The 21312-nt window shown below is 42.4% G+C and overlaps 2 protein-coding genes across 5 annotated transcripts in view; both read right to left on the bottom strand.

Moving 5' to 3' along the window:
* LOC110976121 (uncharacterized) overlaps nt 1-4025 on the bottom strand; it is a 62090-nt gene extending 58065 nt beyond the window's left edge. Inside the window, exons 1-2 of the mRNA XM_022229142.2 lie at nt 3393-4025; nt 24-169 (exon numbers count right to left, since the gene is read on the bottom strand). Coding sequence (XP_022084834.1) covers nt 24-169; nt 3393-3451 — 205 coding nt within the window. The 5' untranslated portion in view covers nt 3452-4025. The remainder of the gene's footprint in view (nt 1-23; nt 170-3392) is intronic.
* A 7268-nt stretch (nt 4026-11293) lies between these two features.
* The window catches only part of LOC110976139 (short transient receptor potential channel 4-like), a 49519-nt gene continuing 39500 nt past the window's right edge, over nt 11294-21312 (bottom strand). For all 4 annotated transcript variants that reach the window (XM_087133204.1, XM_087133206.1, XM_022229180.2 and 1 more), the window contains 8 exons: nt 19228-19579; nt 18449-18588; nt 17765-17880; nt 16779-17006; nt 16042-16243; nt 15522-15716; nt 14797-14841; nt 11294-14255 (listed from right to left, as the gene is read on the bottom strand). In XM_087133204.1, coding sequence (XP_086989330.1) covers nt 13113-14255; nt 14797-14841; nt 15522-15716; nt 16042-16243; nt 16779-17006; nt 17765-17880; nt 18449-18588; nt 19228-19579 — 2421 coding nt within the window. In that variant the 3' untranslated portion in view covers nt 11294-13112. The remainder of the gene's footprint in view (nt 14256-14796; nt 14842-15521; nt 15717-16041; nt 16244-16778; nt 17007-17764; nt 17881-18448; nt 18589-19227; nt 19580-21312) is intronic.

The raw sequence follows: 21312 nt of genomic DNA, 5'->3' as shown, positions 1-21312 counted from the left end.
CCCCAAATGACGTAGGTACTCACGTGAACAACCGCCAAAGTGGTTTCTTTTCCAGCCGTAGCAGCAACCGTACTGGCTCCGGCCGAACTTGCAAAGCCCAACCGTTCCTCCGCCCGTAACAGGCCTCGACAGATTGGGAACCCCTGGCCGACGTCCAATGATTCGTGATCTGTAAGACAATGTTTGGCTGGCATCAGTAAATTCCAGAAAACTTGTGGAGCCAAGACCCCTTGTTAATAATAATCACTCTTGACCATGGAACAGCCTTGCATGGAACTAAAATCTATGCAGTTCTCAGCCAGGACTACGGAAGGCAGGGACGGGAATGCAAGAATCAGTGTCACTTCTCTTTCCTTCAGTCGAACAAAATTTCAAGCATTTTTTCACACATCCCTACTGGTGATTTGACCCTGTACGTACCATAGAGGTCTGTTTCTAATAATTGTCTGCCCAGGGACCTGATTATGTTGGTCTTGGCAAGCTTCCAAGAGCTCCATGGTTATATATATTTCTGTTTCATCCATGCCTTGTTTTCATGTGTATGTGTTAGCTGCTATCCGAGCTTCCATAAACTAAAATGACATTTCTCTCGAGCACCATTCGATTCAAGATCAACCCCTTCTCTTTTCTTCGGCTTCACAGAAAAGATAATATGTATTAATACATTTCAAAGAACGAAAAACATATCGATGTCGCCAAATTTCACCAGGACTTGGAAAGCTTTGACCTTCGACAGAATTGGATTCCATATTACTGAGTGTCAATGTTTTCCATCTTCGCTACCCAAGTCTCACTGAGTCGCACCGGGTTAATAAATAAAAATGTCACAGATGACTATTTGGACAAGTGGTGCCCAGCGGACCCAGCCGGTTTATTTATGCAGTTGGATCTTTATTGCTGTCGATGACAGCGGAGCCTTCGAAGAAACTATCGACTAATGAAACAGAGTATTTACGGTGAAGTAAAGAAAAGGTGAATCTTCAGTCATCGGAAGGGTCCTTCAAGGAATTCGATGAACGGAGAAACACTTCAGATACTTTAGACACGAGGAGTTATGAAGGGGTCCGGACGCCCGAGAAATTGCAAGTATGTTCCGGCATGTCCGGGGCCGATTCTATTTTCAGCGGCATCGGGAGCGGACCGGCCTAAAACCATTTGCTGTGAGTTCATGACATTCTTCACTGCTCACTTCCAACAAAATCCGCCTGCTCAGGTCTTCTTCATTCTGCGAGGCTCCCATGTAGGCAGCAAAAGATCAAAAACGATGGGCCAAGCTTTTCAATTGACCTAACCATACCCAAGCAACCCACCACGCTATTGGTGTTACCACGTTTAAAATAGTGTGACATCTCTCCAAGGTCCGGCTTGCACTTCCAAGCCTCCCGCTCGTGTTAATTCTCACGGAAATGCCATATGCCAGGGGCTCTGCCCTACTACGTCTGAATTAGCCTCGCAAACTCGAGTCCAGTCCAACTTGGTGTACATTGTGATGTACCCCCTCCCCATCGTTTCTTATAATACAACTAACAAGGGAATATAGATGTACATGTACGTGCGCTCAGACAAGCTTGGTTGAAGGAGAACAGTAAAGGGCCCCACTCCAACCGGGCCGAGGGAACGAGGCGCACGACACTGAGCAAGTCTAGCTTGAGGAGCGAGTCACCCCAAGGCCGACGGTCACAAATGACTGAGTGAAAGAGATTTTAAAGCCGTTTTCCCTTCCCTCAATTACTTCTGACGGGGTTAACCCCTCGGAAAGAATCGATCAGTAAGTAACGAAATTTGGAGTCTCCGGCGTGACACATAAGGCTGTACATTCCGCTGGAGAGTCCAGTTTAAATGAGCAGCGAGACCTCCGACTTATACATGCACTGTGGGACCCCCCATGCAACACTGTACAAAAGCACTACAATTCCCAAGCAGTTGGAATCTAAACATAGAAACAACACTACCTGAAAAATGCGGAAAGTAAACAGTACTCTCATTTAGAAAATCCGAAATGCAGCTCTTGAATTGTCCTCCCAGCAAACATTCCTTCCTGCAAGTTCTTCGTTTAGTTTGATTGAGTGGGAGTTACCCTAGGGTTTTTCTGGCGCGATGTTTCGTTCCGCGGATTCAGTTTCAAGAGCTGATTTACACCACTCAGTAGTCATAACAGTCATGTGGTGGCAAGTCAGGTCACGGATAGGCATGGGCTGGGGGAGTTCTGACATGTCGAAGTCAGTGAATCGTTTAAACCTCGGTATTACTCGCAAACTCTGACGCTGCGAGGACGAACGCTTTTAGGGGGGAACGGAACCTTGGCCCCTCACAACACAAGCAAAATTTGTTTCAATGAAAAATAACGAGAGAGAGAGAGAGAGGAAAAAATGAAAAAGAATTCGCGGACTTCTCTTCTTTCCAAATGCGCGCAAAATGTACCCCCAAAATTTAGCCGTCCTCCTCAGAGAGGCCATAACAGATTTCATGATGAAATTTCCAAATGTTTGTTGCTTCCAACAAAAACTTCTCCCAGGAATTGGTTTCTAGATAGACCCTTGGGTTTATCCGTAGAGTTTCATCGAATTCTTTATAGTAGAGCATTCTCTGCTTGGCCGTTATGTTGACGATTTAAAAATATATATATATACAAGTGATTTTGACCATTTCTATTACCACAGCGCGAAAACTGAAGAATATGCAATGCGATCCCCAGGTACAAAACAACACGATATACCAAGACAATGTGTGGAAGGCGAGTGGGGAAACGAAAGTCCTCTCTTTTGGCTCCATTGTTGTCGAAAGTAAACAGTTTTGCGACAGGATACCAATTTTAAAACACGGCATCTTCTAGTTGCTGTACGTTTGCACGCTAATAAATCACAGAATCGATTCCGCAATAAAAAGTTATGAACAATTTCAAAGTCTTTTTAGTCAATTAAATTTTTTTCGCCGTGTTTCTCAGCGCCTTGCCAGTGTCAAAGAACAAATATTAGACTTACAGCTTTATTTACTTAAATACACCTTGCTTCTCTTGTTGAAAATACTACTTCTAATAGGCCTTTAAGTATTCTATTGAATGTAAGATTATACTTGAAACAAACAAGGCTAATTCAAGAGTTGGATAAACTTTTTGGAGCCAGTCTCCGAATAGTGTCAAAATCCACATGAACGAGAGGAAAGAGTCTCAAGAATTTCTCCGAATGCAACAGAACTTCGAAGCCAGTTACCTACCGTAGGACTAGGAGGAATTCACTCACCTGGAGCTGTACACAGACTTCGGCGTTCAAGAAGGAACTCGATAAGCCCAACCCTTGCTATTTGCTCACACTTAGTCATAATATAGGTAAATATGTTACTTGTTAATACTACTCCATGTCAAGTATGCTGTTTACAATGAAGAGCTCACTTACCCTTGACTACACACGCCAGAAACGAGTAGCAGCAAAACGGAAACCGAAGAAAGTAACATCTTGGCCGGGTAAGTTTTGTCAGCTAGAAGTAACTTTCAGCCCGGCGATGGAGCGTTGATTTTCCGCGCACGATACGGGTAGGCAAACGATTGGGAATCTTCAGCTTACCGCTGATATTAATCCTCATGCACTGCAGGCAGCTAGCTTGGACAGCGGTGACTTGTGAAAAGGCCAGTTCGTAAAAGGCACTTGATGGATGGAATGTGGGGCTCTATGAGCACACTAAGCTTGGGGGATCCCGTGTGTCAAAACTGCTAGGCACGGTGGACGATATGCCAGGCTCGCTTTCAACTCCAGAAGTGAATATGGAATGATTAACTCTTTTAACTGCCAACGTGCCTTCACGTGGTCCTGTGAATTTATGCAGGGCAGTGTTTATGCGTTAGCATGTGAATTGTCTGCTGCATATACGCCGAAATATGTGGTAATGTTGGAGCGAACAGAACCCCTACTTCAGGTTGAGCCGGGCACTTGTTGCCAGAATTGTAGATCAACAGCAATGAAGTTACGTCTCTCTTCCACTTGATCAGTTCTCTGTTGCACCGTGCCGGCATGCCGCGGCAGTAGTCGTGAGTCGGCGGTTCCGTAGACTTGGTACTAAGTCGGTAATTGGTTTGGGTTGTTCACGCACACCACGATCTACACGGTCTGCACATATTTCTGCCTTTGTGCGGGGACGTTATCCCTAACTTGCGGATGATCGACAATTCAATTGTATGAGTCGAATCGCGACCGCAGGATTACAGTACAGTTCAGTGCGCCGATGAATTACAACTGGTGTTTGCGGACAGAACGCGACTATCTAACGACTTGTCATCAAGTCTAGCGGTTCTACAGCAGTGACTTGCACCATCAGCCAACCAGAAGTGGACAAAAAACATTGTGAAGGAGTGGTTATTAGCATAACACAGTTGTCTGCAAGAACATGTACGTGTACAAGTACATTGCGAATCTGTAGCCAGTTATGGAACTAATGTCATAACTTTGTTTACCTTATCCATGAAGTGGTTTTTGCTGGTAGTTTCTCACCCTTGAAGTTTAGATCTGAAATTGTGAAGTGCGACTGAGCGCAGGCTACCTTTCTCATTCTCACTTCCGCACCATGCACCGCACCTGCCAGTGAAAACGCATGGGCGTGCGAGATGGCGTACGACCCACCACTTCTTCAGCTCATCGAGCCGCGTGTGCGACATCTTATCTTGCGTCCAACCGTGTAGCAAGGAACAGTCCTTGCTCTACGGTCCAACCAGCGGTTTGTGCACTCCGCCTGCCACCTGGGGGCTCTTCAAACAACACTTACCCAGCAATATTATTGCCATCCTCAGGCACACACGGTCTGGCACCCTTGACCTCAAAAACAACAGCGGCTCAAACTAGTCAAAGAAGGTTCACCTCATGCACCCCTTGGTGCAGATGGATTCAACGGTTTCACGCAGCTTATCCCGATTGACGCGGTTCAAACTTAACTGAATTATAACAAATGCACGCTAATCATCAACGCCAAGTTTAGTTGTTCATAAAATAAACCGTCTGCATGTAATTTCCCCAGGTCCTAACTTCAATTAATATGGCTGCTTGCATCATGAAGCAAGGACGGGTAAATAAGCTCACCGATGAATATATATTTTTTATTACAGAAACTGCTTCATATACTCCATTAAAAGAAAAAAAATACACACTTCCTGAAAATACAGATGCACATTAACTGCATTAAGATTAAGAATTGTTTTTGCTTTAAATCGATTAGTTATTAATTAGTTATCAATTGCCCAAATAAAGTATGCTTTGTCAACATACTGTCCTAAACATTGAGTGCACCGGTTTTAATAGAACCACACTCATTCGCAAAGAGATTAGGCCTACACATTACCGCAATCTTCGTGACAGTGCTATAACAGTGTCCACCATGCAAATCTTCACATTTAACTGCATTAACAGCTAGGCCCTACTGTAACGGAAAAGTTCACTCCCGACGTGGGGAGAGTGCGCCCTCATGGCTGAATGCTCCCAACTTCTTACATTGCACCCTTGAACGCCGAAACTTTTGAAAAGCTAGGGACTCTTGTTTTGTTTACGAAAATTGGCAACATTTTGAATATACCATCAAAGGTTGCAGTTTGATATCCATGTGAGATTTTGGGTCGAACTTTATGAATTATTGTTTTGGTTTGGTACTCAAGGCCAACCGCAATTATGCCGACAGTGGTTGGCCAAACCAGCGATTTGTGACTGAAGTTAAACTGAACACAATCTGCAGGGTGCCTGACTGTTCTTTTAACTAGCTTTTTTCTGTGCCGCGTGTGCTATTAATAAGGTAAATTCTTCGAGGCACAGCCTTCACGGATCAAAAAAAAAATATTTTTCTACGTTGAACACTGTCATTTTTTTATCCCTCGAAGGCGCTATCTTCACAGGTTTGAAAAAAATAGATTGTTTTTCTTTGAAAGTTAAATTCGTCAATCGTACCACGATGTGACCCATCTCAATTTTTGTCGAATTTGGGTATTAGCATATTCTTGAATTGTTGTGCATGATTAAATCTTTTTTTTATAGGTGCTCTGAAAAGCAATAAATTAATTTGGGTTATTAAAAATGTTGACCTACCTCTCCGAAATATGAAATTATTTTTTCACGGACTGACCGATTGAAATATGTCACTTCGTTTAACACTTGAGACAACGCTGTTTTATTTCCATGAAGTAACGTACACAGTCTGCAGTATCTGGACTTTAAGCGACACCTATCGATGTCACTTGTAGTTCAGTCATTCGGAACCAGTCTTTAGCGCTGTTTGGTGTCATTCTAAGCTGAACGTTTAATCTTAATTTCAGCCGAGTTCCTGTTTCCTTAAATTGCTGAACACACGTTTATTCCTTGTTTTGTTTGTTTGTTTATTGAAATCGTAATGGATATTCGTACGATGACAAAAAAACCCTAAGCGAGGCGTATTTGTGTAGTCAGTCACGGCAACAATGCTGTGGCCTTGGCCAAGGTCCTTTTAAAAGTAAGTCCGACATTTTATTTTTACCCAAACCACGACTGTTTAAGTTCTCCAGCTGTTACCGTATCCTTCACTGAAGTCACCAATATCCTTTAAAATAATTACGAAACAACTCCGACATTTGGTCTGCTTCCTTTTCTAAGGTCATTTAAAAGTGACCGATGTCCTTTAAAATGATTACGAAAGAACTCTGACATTTGGTCTACTTCCTTTACTAAGGTCATTTAAAAGTGACCGATGTCCTTTAAAATGATTACGAAGGAACTCTACTCCCTTTGCTAGTGTCATTTAAAAGTCACTGTCGACTGATGGCCTTTAAAGTGATTATAAAACAACTCTGATGTTTGGTCAACTTCCTTCACTTATGTTATTAAAAAGTCACCAATATCCTTTAAAATGATTATTAAAGAACTCTGACATTTTGTCTTCTTCCCTTACTAATGTCATTTGAAAGTCACCGATGTCCTTTGAAATGATTGAGAGACAACTTTGATACTATTTGTTCTTGCACTGTTTAATTTACCTACACGTGTATAAGTTGAAATACACTGAAGACGTGATAACTGATAATGGTCAATGCGTTTCATCGATAGGCCCTATATTATTGTAATTCTTTTTAACGTAGGTGTTCAAAGTATCTTAAAAAATTTCATCCTGGGTATACGTGGAAAAACAAGTTTAAATGATAAGAAGGTACACTTTGAAGAATATTAAAAATTAAAAAATAAGAGTTCGTGACTTTCGAGGTCCCGATGGGAATCCCCCTTCAAAGTTCCTTCAGCTTTTGCAAAGTGCTGTTCTTTTTAATCAAGACCTGTTTAATCGAAAAAAATTTAAACAAAACACAGTGAAGTATTTTAAACGAACCTCCGGCTCCACATACATGAAGATTATCAACGTGAAAAGGTCCGCGCCCGCATGCGCAAAACAAAGATACTGTCAGCCACAGAGAAATCGAAATGTTTTGTTTCACAAAATGATCCATCTGTATAGGTCACTGTTTGCGCTCGTAAAATATGACAATAACAATTCTATAAAGTGACATATGGTTTTGGAGCTTCATTTAACCTAGTGCTTAAGTTTTTCCCCCAACAAAAAATCTCATATATTAATTTAACTATCTACTTTATTAATACGAAATCTGTGTCAATAAAACTTTTACTGTGGGGGGGGGGAATTAAACATCCAAAACGGACCCAACTTGAACGCGTTTTTCTCGAAATGTCAAAAGCGATATTGTTCAGATCATGTAACGACCGACCAATTGTCGTAATCCTATCCAGATAATTTATAATCTCATATTTTTAACTGAAGTTATAAAACGGAAAAAAGGAATTGTTTATGAGGCAATAATTTACAGCAAATGCTAAGTCACGTAACGCATTGGGCTTATCAACACCAAATACACGATATAAATCAATTACTCGCTAGCTTTGTATCGAATCATTTACTGTACTGGAAGAAGGTTTAGCATCCAGCCGATATTCCTGGACTGCAAATCGTCAAGGGCCCGTTGTTAACAGACTTACGTGTTTAACGACTCGGACACCAGCTCACCTGAGAGTAACCAGGAACGGTTTACGTCAGATTTGGAGTATCCAATCGCATCAGGTGAAACTTTGAGTGTTCATTCCCGCCAGCAAGGAGAGAGAAAAACAAAAACAACCGTGATCGCCAAATACTCGATCTTAATGAAGGAGGTACAGTGATAGCGCCACCAAGAGATGACATCCATCCAGATACCTATTCGTTTCGAAAATGTTTGAATGGCCATTTTCATGAAGACGTTTTAAATAAAAAGTAAATGTATCACCGAAGAAAATAACTTTATCATCTTTTTCGAAGAAGATACTTTTGCAAGTGAAATTCGGTGTCCAAAGTCACAAAATGATATCTCTGCATGAACAATCGTCCTTGCCTGTTTTGTTATTTAGAATAGAAACCATCCTGGAGCAGGTTTTATGTGAATCAAGCGTAAACTGCGTGGCCTTTATAGTACCGGTGTGGACCCACAACCTTTGCATTTTACCCGATGCGAAATCCAGTGCGTACAAGACACCTTTAATACCGGTGCGAACCCGTTTCGTGTACGGATTTGAATTTTGAGGGCCCCCCGGTATGACAAGGCTTTCGGCCTGTATTGTATGTAGTTTAGGCAGTTCACGCACACGTCCCGAGAGCTCAGTCCGCACGGGCACACAAAGTGCGTTTCCTCAGCGGGATCAGCGCAAGTGTCTTTCGCCCACCTGTCCCCAGAGGATTTAATTAAATTGCAGGGGTCCTCAAGTGCAGGGCCACATTACTTTTCCATCAGAGTGGCTGATACTGTGCCCCTGGCTCAAATGCTCGTTCAATTCAACCTCGTCAAGGGGGGATGTTATTAAGACAGCTGGTAGCTTTGACTTGCAGTTCGCTGACTTGCCATTTTTAAAGAACCCAAAACGAATTGGCAGAGGACAGGTGGCATGGCCCTCACTGGTCAACAGGTTAGTTTTGAGGTCCTTTAATCGAAGTCAGTCTCAACTTTACTTTTTAAAGATTTCAAATCGCAGTTACTGGTCGTCTGGGCCAGTATATCGTATTGCATGACGTGAGCACACGGGGTTTCAAGAACTTTCTCTTTTCAGAAGTCTGAATTTAACGATTATATTTATCCCGACAAATCCGAAACTGAGGAACTCGCCGCGACATTTTGTACCCAACATTTAGGAAAATGATTTCATCTTGCTCTAAATTAAGCATGTTTCCTCCCCTGCCTTTATTAAAGACATTGAACCCTCTGTCAAAATCAACACACTACTTAATGTACTGAAGTATGTCCTAATTAACATCTTTCGATTCGGGTCCTTAGGTTCCCCAGGTAGGTTCAACTTGAGCCCCAGTAGTCAAATCGTTTCCCTTGTGATATAAAATGAACGTCATCTTCGCCTCCAGGTAGTGGGATTTTACGTGCAGGTGCGGCGAGTTTCATCTGTTAGGCTTTACGAGGAGAGACTCTGCTAAGTCCCCATTTCCTGGTTAATGTTTTATACTTAGCTCCCGTATCAAATATTTTTCAATACGGCCAGCGTATCCAGCAATCACTGCCGCAGGACTCAGCTATCATAAGAGATTGAATTCAGGTTTACAGTTGACCACTGGAAGCGATTTTTAAAGAAATATTTCGTGATATTCGAAAAAAAGTACAACTATAATGGCCGCCAACCTTAATGACAGTGCGGAAGCGGGTTGGGATCAACTTCATCGGCAGTGACGTCACTCGTGATTGCACACATTTCACCGGGGACACCGAAAACAAATTGTGTGGCTTGCACCATCCTAGCTCTATGCTTGTACAGAGGCTGCATGCATTTCAGAGTTTCAGGTGGAGATGACAGGAGCACCCCGGGGGCATTATAGACTTCCGCTGGGGGGGGGGGAGATGCGTGTCCTCCATCGTAGTTGGAGCCCTGGATAGAGATGCTCTTCCCATCTGCATGAAGAAGTTTATTGCTAGAATCAAGGCTGACTACACAAAAGTACAACTAATTCAAAGAAGAATTTCAACTAAACAATAAAGACAGACATATAAGTGCCAAACACTGTAGACCTCTGTTGTGATGCGGCCAGGTTTGTCTTGTAGACCCATTGGCCATTGTAATACAACTTCTTATATTGATAAATAGGAAAAGACAATTTTTTACCTTCAGCCTCAGTTTGGTTACATTGCTTTGAATGGTATTTTAGAGAGATGGCTGCTCCATGATAGCGGTCTTTTATACACCTTTCCTTCAAGTTGATGTTGATATTGCCTGTTTCAGATCCGTTAACAAGAAAAACCTTTCCTTCAGAAAAAATGGCTTCTGCAAACTCAATGTTGAATTAAAAGCATGGGAAGCCATCTTGTCTTTGTTGACATTTCCGGCTTTGAGTGTATAGCTTCAAGGAAGGATTATCCCACATTTTTTAATCCGGGCATGCAGATTCCTGACAAGCCATGGGAGTGCGGTGGCAATCTTTTCCAGCAGGTTACCCGATCCAGACCCACTGTCGTCTTCGTACTCCCCATCGAACCATCCTCGTACCCAGGGGACGTTGCCTTGGTGACCCTGGCAGTTCGAGGTTCATTCACCGATCACGACATAGATTCTTCCTGTAATGATCGGTTACAGCTAGACAGGCGCATCAAATGACAAACCGTGGAAATAATTAGTACACACATTCGTATTAGTGGAACACTGAACGGGTGTGGTTCACACTGGGGGCATAGTATCAACAAAAGGGCAAAGGTCAATAATAAGATGTAAAGTTCACATCAAGTTCTCTGTATATTATCGTCGGCAAGGGCGTAACTGTGGCGATGTGCGTGTATGTTTGAACAACAGTTAACATATTTAAAGTAAAAAATAAGTTCCCCTGGCTTATTCGAATTTTCCACTCATTGGAGGTTTCTGGAAGGGTGGACTTCATCATTATTCATAACTCAGATCTACGCCCTTGTAATGCTCAAGTGTATCAGCCAACGAACTATGGCAGGTAGAGTATAAAAATCGCAAACAACACATATCAAAGCAAAGAAAAACCAAAACCAAATTTGAAAACGCAAAAAAGTTTACCCAACCAAACAGCGCCTTCCTTTCGTGTACGCCATAGTTCAATTAGACTTATTTCTATGGCAAAAGTGATAGATTGTAATGGAAAATAGTGTTCTCATTGAACATTTCCTGCTGTAACGTTTTCAAATCAAACGACATCAAAGCGGGAGCTGTCTGAATACTTTTGAAAACAAAACTCGATATTACATAAGAATTTTTCAGTAGATATTTTCGCAAAGGAAAAAGACACCATTCGTCCCCACAAGTCGTGTCTGTTACAATATGTGGTTTATTTCGGTAATATAATTTAAAAACGACCTGAAAAGACCTGCATAGAATAAAGTCAAATCAATTCGATGAATCCTCACTGCACAAATGTTAAAACGTCAAGTGCAACCCCAGGGCAAACAATGGTTTGGCCACACAAGCGCTGTGATACGGTTCAGGCTGCAGACATTATATTTTTCCAGAGAATCAACTCTATCTTTATATCAGATCTCAGTAAGACTTACTGCAATATACCCAGAAGGGCATCTTAATTTATGATAACAAAAACATATAATCAAGCCATCGTATGTCGATGTTCTTCGATACCGCGTGGCACTATATTCGTTTGCAGCCGTTCGGCCCATTTCACAGGTTCACGCAAAACCGTGTTGCCTGCTCTGGTGGTTCCTAGTATAGAACACACACACAGTCCTCGCAGAAAGCTAATCATCCACTTTCTTATCCTCCACACAACCCCGAAATCTCACAAGTACGCAGGTTCTCGGCTGCATGCAACTGCAATAAACTGCTCTTGACCGAGGCACATTCACATTCACAGCATTACGAAGGGATGCATATGCCGTATTCAAGTCTTACAAAAGGTAAAATCTGAAGTGACTTTTTTTTAAGTGGAGTACAGGAATGTGCTAATTAAAAAACAGTGTTTCTTCTCTTCGTTTAAAAGACAAAACCATTTCAACAAATAAATATTGCAAATTAATCAAGCGTTACCCTCGTCCCTTTCATACCTAGTAATCGTAAAAATGTATGCTTTAACTTGCATCCAAAGAATTCTAAAATTTGATTTTAATCATCCGGTTTACAACATGATGCAATATTTTTCTTAACACAATAGTGTTCTATCAGTCGAGAGAATCGATAAAAAGGTGTCATATTCACAAGGAATTCATGCTATCATTAAAATATACTTGTGCTTATCTTACAGTTTCTAAATCGTATTTGATATGAACAAAGTAGAAGTCCTATTTTACAATTTAATGGGAGAATTAACCCTGGAAGCTCTGAAACCACGTATACATGTTAATTGAAAAACGGCTTTCTCAATTTCTCTGACAATTTTAATTATTTTGTATATATATTTACACAGCCGTGGGTGACATTTGCAAATAAATCTAAGAATAATATATATGTTGTGACAGGTGCAACAATAAATACTGGAAATGATGAAAGAACTTCAAAATGTCAACGAATGGAACTCTTTTAAAAGGCACGCGCACCAACAAAGTACTTCTCTTTGTGTCCTCCTGCTCACATTCGCTCCAATAAAATGATTTGACTCCACAAGTCCTAAAACAGGTGCTTTTATGTACTTTTTTTCTTAACACACTCCGCACAAATACGAATGAAAAAGTCTGTAAAATACACTCCACTCGTAATGTTTCTTCTGCTAGTTATATAACCATTGTTCTCTGGTTTTTGGAGTGTTTGCCCCTTTGATTAATTTCTGTATTCTGTGTGTCTGTTTTCGAGGGACTAAATGCCAATTGCCATTTCTAGATTTCCAAAAATCTACAAGGGAATTATCAAAATTCAAACAATGAAACCACGGCCGACTGTATCAGGCTTTTGTAATAAACGAGAGATCCTTCGGATCAGTGCCAATATTCGGGCGTAAAAGCTAGGTCAACATGCAAAAAAAAAATTAATTAATTTCTCTGAGACTTTGGGAAATGGTAACGAAAGTGGTGCAGGTTTGACTTGGTGCAAAACTCTATGCACAGTTATGTATTTTTGGGCCTCTGGTAGAGTGAAATCCATGCACTAAGGTGTGATTTGAAAAGCGGACCCACGTAAGCCTCACGGCTTGAAACCATTGTACTGAAATTTGGTCATTTCAACGTCCTCCCCTTCCTTTGGGGCAGGCGGGCTGCTCCATAGGAATGAGGTTCGCTTCGGCGGCCACTTTTTTTGCTTGGCCTTTGGTCTTAGGGCCACGTTCATTCCAGTACTGACATCCACATCGTCATCGGGGTCACTGGGGCTGTCCGAGTCTCGTACAACGGCGGCGGTGCCTCCTGCTTCCGCATCCACCGAATCCTGGGACTGGAAGCTATTGTTTGGGGATGCAATACCAGAGGTGCTCTGGGAGTCGCCACTGTTATTCTGCTGGGTCGGGGAGCGCACGACCCCGTCCACTCCGCTCTCATCTAAGTGGAGAGCTCCATTGTCGTGGCCGCTGTGCCCAGCAAAACTCTTCACTCGCCGCGCCAGCTCTTTGGTACCCTTCACCAAGGGCTCGTCTGATTCGTCCTCGCTAGAGGTGCTTTTATTCCCGTTGGAGCCGGGCTCTATCAGGCTCTCCTTCATGACCTCCATCTCCATTTCCTCGTCGTTCATGTCCACCGAGACTTGGCTGACCAGCCTCCGAGGCGAGCCGGCCAGGGGCTCCCCCGGGTTCTCGTCCAGCGTTTCGTGGAGGGCACTGGTGGAGCTCGCCTGGCCCATCAAGTCCCTCAGCCGGCGCTTCCGCGACGATCGCTTCATCTCATTCACGGCGCTCACCACGTTCTTGACGTTCTTCACCTTGAGGAAATCGGGGAGCGAGTAGTCCTCCTCCTGGATCGGGTCACACTTAAGCGGTACGTGCAGGGTCTCTCGGTGCTGCGGGCTCCGTTTGTTCTTCTTGCCCTTTCTGAGCAAGTAGGAAGGTACCCTCTCCAGCTGGGGTGAGCCACTGGACATGGAAGACATCGAGGTGGTGGAGATACTAGCACCTATACTCCCGATGGACATGGCTTTCTTCTTGACACTCCCATCTCCATTCCTGTCGTTGGGACCGACCTTCTGTTGCCCACCACCTTTAAGAATCTCCAGCATTTCGTAGCGGAAGGCCGAGATATCTTGCTTAATCTCATTGAGATCGTCTTCACTGACTCCTTCGGCCCGCTCACCTCGGCGGCTGTTGTTCAGGTATCGCTTGATGAGGTTCTTAATGACTTTCTGTCAAGAGAAGGACAGAAAAAAACAGCTTTGAATTAAACGAATTTGGTATTGAAGGGAAGCGGCACAATGGGGCCCCTTCCTCTTTCACAATTCTGTTCCGATCAATAAAACATCATTTGAAAATCAATCTACATTGCTCAAAAAGTGTTTTCATTTTTATTTCAATGAGAACACATCTAGACAAACAAACAATGAAAGAACTAGACGCCACTCATTGCTTGGAAAAATGACAAGAAAAAAGTGGTCCTTAACATTTTTGGAGTGGTGTAATTATGCTTGTCCGTTGAATCCAATTCAACAAATGATGTAGAACTCTAATCAGTGCAACTGCTCTAGACATCTTAATTTATGCACCTTTGCCATCAATCTTCAGTACATCTAACAAAATCGAGTCCCCACGATATTTTTTAAATGCTTTAAACAAATAAGATTTTTGGAACACTTCAAAACAGTAAGAAAGAATTCTAGAAATGTTGTAAGTCGATTTTCATTGTCTGCATACAGATCTGTTGACAAATGTCTCCAATATTGTTCTTACTTGGTACTCCTCATCATTGAGTCTTCGTCTCTGCGCTAAATTCAGCTGAAATGGAAACATACGAGTTTCTCTATAACATTATTTGAAGGTAGGTACGAGGGTTTCGACAGTGCCACATTAAGACAAGATACAACCCAAATCGTCAGGCAACAGCAACAGCATATAAATCTCATTCGATTCCAGGATATCAGCTTAGGTCAGATGTATCCCTCCAGATTTCTAAATTTTCAAATAATTCCATAATCAGCAAAAGTATCCCCTCAGACAGGGAGTAGGCCCTATAACCCAGATGCATAATTTCATTGAAGCTCCCTTGTTTAATCTGGAAGTCTTCCATCTCCTATGCTCAGCTTTACGCCACAAGAGAACAGAGATCCAGGGAGGGAGGACAGGGCACATGATTATTATGTTTTGTTTTGGTACGAGGAACATTCATGGTTGAGGGCTAGACAGCAGTGCAGTGATTTTAATATCCAACGCTATCTTTCATTGATTTACTTCAAGCACCAGTCGAGGGACTACTTTCCAAACTTATGTGGAATACCAGAAAGTGCTTTGTGGCCCATAGACACTTCGACCGGAATGTGGATGACCCGTTGTGTGCCAAGGCGCACGGCTTGTATATGGCATCCAAGTCCCTTCAGTATCTCTATTTTCCACCGACCTAGGGGGATTCTTCACAGAGCCCATACCATCCAAGATCCCCAGCTTAGTACTCCTCATACCTTAGTAACGTTCCTGTTCTCTGTGTTTGGCTTCACTTTCTTCTTGCAGGTAAGTCTGTAGATTTTGCGGGCGATGTAGTAGAAACTTTTCGGGGAGGGGATGATGTTGAACGGCACAGGAAGCGTTTCTCCCTCATCAAAGTAGCTCATCCACAGTTTGGACCGGGCAAACTTCCACTCCATGTCGGATTGCGTCTGTTTGCAAAACAAAAAAAAGCAACTCTTGCATTTTGAAGATGAACATAACTCCGAGTACAAGTCAGTGTGATCTGACCCAGTTTCAGAATGACAGCTCTTTTTCTCATGGAGTGGGGCGGCAGTTGCAGAGGCAAAAAGGACAATATTGAGGAGCTTTCAGAAACCTCAAGAATCGCAGTAGTTGGTGACAGCTTTCGTCGACATGCTCGATGTCTTCATTTTGCTACAATAAACTCACATTTTTGTTTGATTAAAAATGCCATGTAAACTTATCAACTCGGCTGCAACACAGCCAAGTGCTCCGATCATTTAAGCCACCTACCTGTATCTTCTGGAACGAGTCGTTCATCATAGCTATCAGCAGGTTGAGTAAGACCACGATAGTGATGATGCAGTAGACACCAAACATGGTGGCCCCAATGAATTCGGTCACGTTGTGGCCAAACTCCGTCTTCACCTTAGTGTTGGACAGGTCGGTCAGGCCAAAAATGGCCCAGATCAGCGCCTGCAATGTCTGGAAGACACTACAAAAAAAGAGGACGGAAAAAAGAGAAGGTTATTGAGTGTGGCAAAAAAAGATGCCTCAGAAAGCTCAACTGTGATCAGAGGCCCCCCATTTACATCCAAACGGCCCCCCAGATTACAAGGTGTTACAAATTTGGTATCAATGCTAAATGTCTCGAAACAAACCCTATTGCAAAGACACATTGGATTGGGAAGGGGCTACGCCCTTATCTAAAATATAAGTTCACAATTGTCGCGCAAAAAAGTTAGCATAAATACAACTGAACACCTTCCCAGCAAAAGCAAGACAAATTTCCAACGACACGCATGTACACGCACACTGCTTAGCTTTAACAGCCTGAGAAATACTACATAAACACTACAAATGTATTTTCTCTAGATCGGTTCTGGTAGATTTTGTTAGAATATTAGTAAATGTAAACTGCACAGGTATTTCTAATAGAGTTTGAAAACTTTGTGTCCGTCTCATGAGCTGAGGCAGGTTACATGATTATTTCAGTGTTATCATTGACCTATCCGGTTGCACTGTCTTACTCTGTGAAAGCATTATTGGGCTCTGGACACGCAACCCCGAAGCACATGCCCGGATCTATCTCTTCCTGATACACCCAGTAAAGCTGGTTCAGGCCGGCCGCGAAGGAGAAGAGGACCAGCGCCATCAGGAAGAGAAATTTGACAATGTCCTCCACCATCCGGCCCAGGGAGATCTGCAGAGGGCCTAGTTGGGAATTGGCAGTAAAGAAGTAGACCACTCGCAACATGCTGCGTGCAAAATCACAAGGAAATAGTTTTCTTTTCAATGCAAAGTCTGTAGCTGTGTAACGACATTGGTTACTCGACGATAACAGGCCCAATTTCAAAGAAGTGCTTTCTAGTTAGCACGAAACTTGTGCTTACTTGAGAAGAAAATAACGCTAATACTTAAAGGTTGAGTCCGTCATTTATCATTTAGGCATTATGTTCCTTTCGAGCAACAAAATTACTCGAGTTCTAAAGTACGGTGCCTAAGAACAAACCTCATGATATTTCATCCCCGTCAATACTGTATATTCCGAGAAAAAAAATGTTTGTTTTACAATCAAAAGTTGCGGAGTCATGTCCTGAATTGGGCCTGAATTCAGTATTTGGGACACGTTCTCACGTTCATTCAAATGCAGGTACGTGATGTCACGCACTGAAACGAAGAAAATTTGTAACTGCGTGTGTGTGATGTGACGAATAGCCACATTTTATTGTTTTCTTTAAAATGACAGCTTGCCAGCGAGAATAATTTCACAGAGAGGTCAGGCCCGTAATCATTTTTAAACCAAGAATGCTTCCAACAAGAAGTTCATCAGTTATTGTTTGGGTACACTGCGCATGACAAACAATACCTTTCAGCTTGAGTTTGTTTTTGCTCATATTACCTAAGAGTCTCCGTGAAACAGACAGGGACTCTCTCAACACCCCAAATTGGGTGTTAAGCAGTGTTACAACACCAGGCTCTGATAGGATTGCAGCCTGGTAGGAATTCTACCTACCTAAAAATATTTGCCACAGCAAACGTTGCCTCGGCCATGAGCGTGGGGTCCCACCGGTCCCAGTACTGACGTTTGAGGTCAATGTCCCCGTGGTTTTCATTTCCCATCACCCGTAACTGCGAAGGGATGACAATATGACGATTGTTAAAATAAGGAATCGGCTGGAATAAGGCCTCAAGGATTCAAACACACCCATTTTTTTTTCTGAAACGGTTTTCTGAACCTACGTGCTCACAGGGAGACGCCCTGTATTGATTTGCGACGGTTTTTATCGCATAGACTGACGCCCCAGGTGTGCTAGTTATTTTACAGAAAGTGACGATGTTAAACACCAGTGGAAGTTATGAGACAAGTCAGGTTCAGGCTTTTAAAAAAGTGCAGAAATGTAAGACGGCATTGCAGCCTGGCAACCTGGCTACCATCTTGATTTCAACTGGGGGACACATTTTGACAAGTCCAAGAAATGTGGCATCTGACAAGATTTCCAGAGTGAGTTGATCCGGGATCTAAATCATCATTCAGACAAAAGATTGTCAGTCTGGAAACTTAGCGTGCACCATCTCGTCCCGTATCACAAACCTCTCTCTCTACAAAAGAGAGAGTACATGTACATTGCCAAATCTCGCAGCGTGACAAGGGTTTCTTTTCTGTGTTACTCTTCCAAAACTACGAATTACTACTTACATTAACATATGCAGTTATCCGAAGCCCGATGACAGTTATGTACAAGGTGTTGGTAACGAAATCTAGCGAGTTCCACCAGTCACGTTGGTACTGCTTGAAACCCATGTCCCATAACTGTTTCACTTCTGCCCAAAGATAACCTGGAATAAAATTAACGGCAGGCAGAACAAATCAGTCACGCAGAAAGGGGAAACGGAGAAATGGTACAAGTCACTTTTCAGCAGAAACAAGGCTTGTTGACAACACGCAAATCGTACTTCGAGACTTGTAAAGATACAAGTGCGACCAATGCAATTAAAAAGACGCAACCCCGAATTCGGTACTTTGTTACAACATTCTGCATAGCAACAGACAACGACGCACGTTGTTTCAACTTAAGTCAAGAGACTTGGGGGAACGGGAAACATCACAAAGAATTTCAGACCGAGGAAGAACAAAACAATTATTGACGTCTGCAATGTGCGAATGATGTCACTGAAACCCCCTATGACAAATAGCACCCTTGGCTTTGTCTGGGGTGTTAAAACATCATATCCAATATCGCAGCACTCAGTAACGGTTAATTACGATGTCTCAAATGACACGATTTCACTGATCATTCTTTCAAGACAGTTGGTCAGAGTGGCCAAAATGAATGCTCTACCTTTTCCAGCTGATGAACTGTCTTTCTCAAATCCCCTCATCCTAAACACGCTTTAAATCTTGGCAGTGTGACAAGAAAGGTTTGGCGTTCTGTTTCATACGGCTTTGTATTAAGCACAAGCACCACATGGACTTACCTAATACCCACAAGATGATTAAGATTTCAATGTCAGACGGGGGCGGGGCTCGTTCGTTGACCCGCTTATTGGGCTTCTGGCCGGCCAAGTCCGGTAGTGAAGCCATGAGAAGCAGGACCAGGAACACGAGGTAGGAGGCACTGTGGCACATGAACTTGAGGAAGGGAAGACGAAGAATCTTGCCCAGGCGGGTCCGGGGCGCCAAGAGGTACATCAAGGACAGCAGCGGGAAGGACAGGCCCACGAAGAAACTGATGAGGAGCTTCACCGTGAAGTGCTGGCGCCGCCAACCCGGGAGGCCCTGGTACCATACCTCGGCGATCAGCTGCTGGCAGTTGGGATGAGCTACAAACTGCGAGGAGACGAGAACAGAACAGAAGTCAACATCCAGGCAAGAGGTCGTCACACATTACATTAGGGAATTTCTACATATTAGGGAATCTGCAAGCACCAACACACAGTCTTCAAGGCCAATCAGCACACAAACTTGGTGTTGTTTAAAAAGGTAAATACACCTTTTCTTTGAACATTTTACTTACCAGAGAAACAAATGCATAAATGTAGAGATAATGTAGTTTTCGTAATCTTCAGAACTTTGACTAAAAAGCTTGAACAAAGCAAACAACTTGCAGTAAATATTCTTTGCTATGAAAGCTCCTGGTGACATGAAGTACCGTTTCTGTGATATATATATTTCCAAGTTTCAAGAACCTCATATCTCGTTATTTTTACGAGGTATGAGGTTCATGAGGTACACAATCGTGTCTTATAAAATAAACTTCATTGTTGTCAAATCACAATGAACCGGTGAACATAACTTGCATCGTAGGCTCGAGGGCTCAGATTCTGTTGCCAATTTGATCTCGTGAAAGATTTTGAAAAAGTAAATCTCTTAAGAACGAATGTTTCTGAACAATTAAAGATCTCATAGAAATAAGCATTTATCAAAAAAAAAAATTTCCAAAAACAAACTTGGGAAAATATATCTCTTAAACCAAGAGCTTGAAAACAGTATTTTGTAAAACCTATTTTTCCAAACTAGAACAATGTTTCTTAACACTGACACCGTTTAAACGCAATTGAGAAACAACATAAATCTCGTAAATATGACGTTTGGAAAAATATATTTCGCAAGAAAAAAATCATGTAATGGCGGGGTATTTAAAAAATATATAGTTTTTTAAAGTGTGCTTCATGGCACTAATGGGCTTTCTTACTTTGCTATTAATTAACGCGCGCTTTTATTAATCATCCCTGATAATTCTGAGTACATGTAGTTTGAATGTCGCCCTCATGCGACCCAACTAGCAGGTTTCCCGTTTTCAGTTGAGCTTTCATTTTGTCACGTGTCATCCCTATTTCACCTCTTTTTTCCCGACGCTGCACGCGTCAGTAACAATCGGTACCTGTTGATGAACAGTTGCTGGCACTATGATACAAATCTAATCCATTTACGACAATTTACTGCCACATGCGAATTGAAATAAAAATGTTTAGTGGGAGAATCATTTTCATAAACGTTTCAACGGCGAATACAACTTTGCGGAAAAGAACGACGGGTGCATGTTTTTTAGCTTATCCCCAAGGAAAAAGTCTTGATTATTGAAAACTGTTGAACTTTGATGCCATACGCGAAGATTTTCAGGGGGTTCTGTTACTCAGGTTATTTTGAATTTGAGAATAGGACGATTTTTGATCGAGATTTTAAGTCCCTCCACAATTAATCTCTTTTAACACCGGTCCTATGCCTACCTAATTACGTCACCGAAGGAACGACCCATAATACATAGACGTACCGGCGCCTATGAGCGTTGCTTCATGTAATTAGATTGGCACGAAGGGCAGGCATTGCATCCATTTACCAAACAGGAAAAAATATCAAAATTATAGAAATATTACCGAGTTGCGTCACTGCTGCTTGCCATTTCCAAGGGTGTTTGAATAGGAAAAAGCCTTTTTCAGTACGTGACATCAGCAGCCATACATGTATACTCTTGGCTATGTAAACTTGCAACAACAAGTATTTTGTGATTCATTTATGCAAATTGAAAATGAACAGTTTCTACGCTTTTACGAATTTGGTGT

The sequence above is a fragment of the Acanthaster planci genome, linkage group LG02 (genome assembly GCF_054643075.1).
Source record: "Acanthaster planci isolate LZ-2023a linkage group LG02, COTS_SCS, whole genome shotgun sequence".
Taxonomy (NCBI): domain Eukaryota; kingdom Metazoa; phylum Echinodermata; class Asteroidea; order Valvatida; family Acanthasteridae; genus Acanthaster; species Acanthaster planci.
Note: the sequence above shows the minus strand (reverse complement) of the source record. Positions and strands in the feature narration are given on the sequence as shown.